The 4,075-nt window shown below is 39.8% G+C and overlaps 1 protein-coding gene across 2 annotated transcripts; it reads left to right on the plus strand.

Annotated features, from left to right (window-relative positions):
* The first annotated feature begins 206 nt into the window (after positions 1-206).
* LOC306818689 (uncharacterized protein) lies at positions 207-3,134 on the plus strand. 2 transcript variants are annotated; one of them, XM_079336382.1, is made up of 8 exons: positions 207-500; positions 594-666; positions 825-931; positions 1,054-1,152; positions 1,378-1,562; positions 2,219-2,276; positions 2,349-2,411; positions 2,498-3,134. In XM_079336382.1, the coding sequence occupies exons 1-8, from the start codon at positions 330-332 to the stop codon at positions 2,795-2,797; spliced, it is 1,056 nt and encodes a 351-aa protein (XP_079192508.1). In that variant the 5' UTR covers positions 207-329; the 3' UTR covers positions 2,798-3,134. The 2 variants fall into 2 exon arrangements, with proteins under 2 accessions (XP_079192508.1, XP_079192509.1); XM_079336383.1 differs by lacking the exon at positions 1,378-1,562 and having other exon boundaries at positions 2,223-2,276.
* The last annotated feature ends 941 nt before the right edge of the window (positions 3,135-4,075 follow it).

Consider the following 4,075-nt stretch of genomic DNA (forward strand, 5'->3'; position numbering starts at 1 on the left):
TGTGTCTTATTTGTTTGTTTTTATCTTAAAATATTCAATTTAAATCACATTTTGATCCCATGTACCTTGATATTCTTCATATCTTTCACATAAGAGTACAAACAGCAGTCTGGTTTGAGCGCTGTCCAAAAGGAATATGTCGCCATCTAGTGGTTAAATGGAGGAACTGGCGACCTTTGAGCCTCAGGTGAAAACCATTGAGATAATTGACACAGTCACTCCTCCTCTCTAAACAACAAGAGTGTGGAGAAGACGCAGCAGAAAGCCTACAGCCTGGTCGTGCGTCTTTAGATTTTTTTTAAATTAGTTTTACCGAAGGAGCCTCAGACATGTCGGACAGATATTTAGAAATTCAAAGAGAGAGCGGGCACGTGGGGAATTCTGTCCCCTCTGGTCAACAGCTCCCCAGGACCGCTCTTTTGACGGATGTGAAGAGACACCTGGATTTTTGTAATGGAGATCAAAATGAGGATTGTGACGAGACGCAGCAGAGAGCGCAGGTACGTCCTGAGTTTAATTCACCTCCAACCTTTATCACACATCCACTGATATGTCTTATAAACACTCAAACCTGTTGTGCTCTGTTTTAACAGGCAGGTTCAAGAAATCAGGATGAAAATGAGCTCAACGGGACATTTGAGATCAAGCCTCTTGAGACTATCATAAGTAACGGCACTCTTTACTCCTGTTTTTATTCTTTGTTGTTTATTCCTTGAAGCTAAAGATAACAAAAGAGCATGTTTGAAATCCCAGTTTTAGATTCTTCTCCCCTTAATCATTTTCTTGCTTGTTATTTTCTTTGAATTTACAACTTTTCTATCCAGACGACCGTACCTCCATGCTGAAAGGGATGGATGGCTATAATGTGACATCGAGTGATTTGGAGTTTATGGAGAAGATGAATGAAGAAAAACTATCTAAGAAGCTGCAGGTGATTCAGGTTTACCTTACTCATTGCTGATTCTAGTTTGCAAACATGTTTTTCATGTTCTCTTGATTGCAATCACGGTTGTTTAGTTTAAGATGTTCTGGGATGCTTTGTCTTGTCTGCAGGGAGATCTGGAAGAGATACAGAGGTTGTTAAAGACTGAAATGATCGCTTTCGAGCTGACGTGTGCAACCAGGGAGAAAGCACAGGCAGAGCTAAAAAAGGTCTCTCTTTGTGTTGGCCCTTAAAAAGCATCACTTGTTGCAAATGTCTTTTGACATGAAGGTTCGGGAGGATGGATCCTTCGAAATCTTTCCTGTGACAACTGGATCACAAGTCCACCGACCCTAAATAAACAAATACTTATCATGCTAATCACAAACTTGTGTGCACTTGTAAAGAAGATCAGAATGATCCAGTTGATCCTCGTCGATCTGTTTTTACATCAGTTCCCCTCCTGTGAAGATCTCACCCAGTGGATAAAGGTAGTCGTCAAACGCTTATCGCCTCTGACTGATTTAACAGACCTCGATTTCAAGTCTCTCCTCGCCATGGTGACCGAAAAGGACATCCAAACGGCCATAGATGAGATAAAGATTGAGCTGACTCGGATGAAGAACATGGTGGCAAAAAAGTAAGCAGGGGGCCTTTGAGTCATATGAAACAACAAATAAACAATCTTTGAATACCTAAAGAGTGACGTTAGTGAAGAGTGAAGTTAACCCTAACAATGAATAGAAAGCTGCAAGTAAGTTTATATCTGTCTCAGCGGTGACACATTGTCCTATCAGAACCTCCTGAGGTGACCAGGTTCGACAGAAACTGAACAGAAACAGACGAGTGAAAACTACAAGTTGGTTGCTGTCTTGATTCTGTGCTAACTAGCTGCTACAAAATATTCATACTGTACTTAAACATACAGACGGTAAAAGTGGGTAACTGTCTTAAAATTAGCAGCAAATATTAACTAGAGTGTTTTTGTTTATTGACTTTGCAGAGTTGATTTCAAGTAGTTGTTGATAACATCAACACAACATAGCCTTTAACAGATCGATGTATTGTCACTTATTTGGTTAGTCATGTGCTCATGTACGTCCCGAACACAAATCTTTACGGCTGACGGGACATTTTTTCATGTGAGAAGCTGCAGAATTTAAAATTCCCAACACTGCAGTGATCGCTTATTGATTCATGCTGAGGGAACTCAGTCTGCTTGTGTACGTGTTTTTAGATTTAATGTATGACGGAAATGAGGAGGATCATGTACTAATATGGATCTCTTACAAAAAGGAAGAAGGAGGAGGCCAAAGAACAAGGGCAGCTTGAAAAACAACTCGCCAGTGAACAGGTAAGAGAAGCTCAAACTTACCTGAAATGTATGTCTAATTATTTGTGGTGACTTTTGATATTTTGTTTCCAGATGAAGATACAGGGTATGATGAGCCAGTTATTCACCCTTAAATCTGAACTACAACAACAAGAGGTGGGAAGTGGATTTGATGTGATGTAATGCTCATATAAATGTTTTTTAAGGATTTACTGAACTGACTAAATGACATGACTTCACAGGAAGCTAACAAAGCTCACGAACTGCAGATCAGCGGCCAAAAAGCCAACGAGGAAGCAGAAGAAGTGAAAACCTTGGATGAACCACAGGACACCGAAGTGAAAAGCCGAGGAAAGGAGAGAAAAAAGGTTGTAAGATTTAATGTGCAAGAGTCAACAAACGAAAGTAAATCAACAAGGAGCAAAGTCCCAGAGGGTAAAACCAAAACTCGGAGAGGTGCCCAGCGCAGCAAAACGCAAGCTGCTGCAGAGGACCAACAGCCCGGTCTCAGGAGATCAAAGAGGATAGCCAGCAGGAAATGATGCTTTTAATGGTTGAGTGTAATACTTTTTTTTTTTTTTTTTTTTTTTTTTTAAATATCTCATTAAATATACTGCTCTTGTCTGTTTAGCGCCTCCTTCGGTCAAACTTTGAACACTTTATGAAATAGTTCAGATCATAACTAAAGAGTTGTTAAACTCACCAGAAATGCAAGCGTGTGAATAGCTGAAGATGAGAAGGTGACAGAAGCCAACTTCAGATAAACGGTTTAAATTTTAAGTTATTCCAACAGCTGTACATTTACATCTTCTGTATATAATTCCAAGACTGTATGTACGGTTTTATTTTACTGTTGAATAAAATGTAAGTTTCTCTGGACTGTGTAGCTGGGCTTCATTTGTGCATGGTGCTTCAAAGGTGATGCTTAACAATGTTGTGTTATAGTTAATAGTTTGGGGATGATAAAAAAACATGGACTACTTCACATAAGCACTTCTAGCTCTGATTCAACATTAACTCAAGAACCGCTCAAGAGTAAAAAGTTGAGTGAAACTCGGTGTTTCATTTGTGCCTGGAAAGAAATAACAGTTTTTGGCAGTTCTTAAAGCGACATTCCAACTTTTGATTGTTTATTATGTTATGTTTATGGAATTCTGATCACAGATTTTAAAACCCTTTGAATAATTTCTGTGAGATTATGGGATGTTTCTGAAGCTCGACAAAAAATATTCTCAGCTCGACCTTGTCACATCTGGAAGTGACTCACCATCATTGCAGTAGATCTTGCAGTGTGCGGTGCTGCAATTTGGGTGGAACTTTGTTAATCTTGCATTAACTCTCAATCAATCTGGATGGGAAAGTAGAAAAAACACCCTCAATCTGCTGCCCATGAGGCTGAATTTGGGGGGGGGGGGGGGGGGGGGGGGATTGTGCTGACAGTTGGAATGTTTTGAGGCACCTTCTTGAGTTACAAATTAAGTTTGAACTGACGGTCAGATTTGTCCGTCACCTGCCAAAATTCACTCCAAAAGCAGGGAAATCTTGATGATCTAAGCTTTATCAGTCTGAAAGGCTAAAGTTCTGTTATGTTTTTCCACCTTGGGTCTTGATCCTTGACTTCTTCCGACAATCTTTAAAGATCAATTTCAGGCTGGACATAATCCCTGAAACCTGACTGTGAATTTCCCCATTTCTCCTCAGAGCTATGCACACACACATCCCGTAATTTGTTAGATATTTGTCTGATGGTCAAGCAAAATGACCAAGCACAGGGTGGGAATCATGGATCCATATCCTGCTATTAAATTTAATAGTTTACA

The sequence above is a fragment of the Symphodus melops genome, assembly GCF_947650265.1.
Source record: "Symphodus melops genome assembly, chromosome: 23".
In the NCBI taxonomy this organism is placed as follows: domain Eukaryota; kingdom Metazoa; phylum Chordata; class Actinopteri; order Labriformes; family Labridae; genus Symphodus; species Symphodus melops.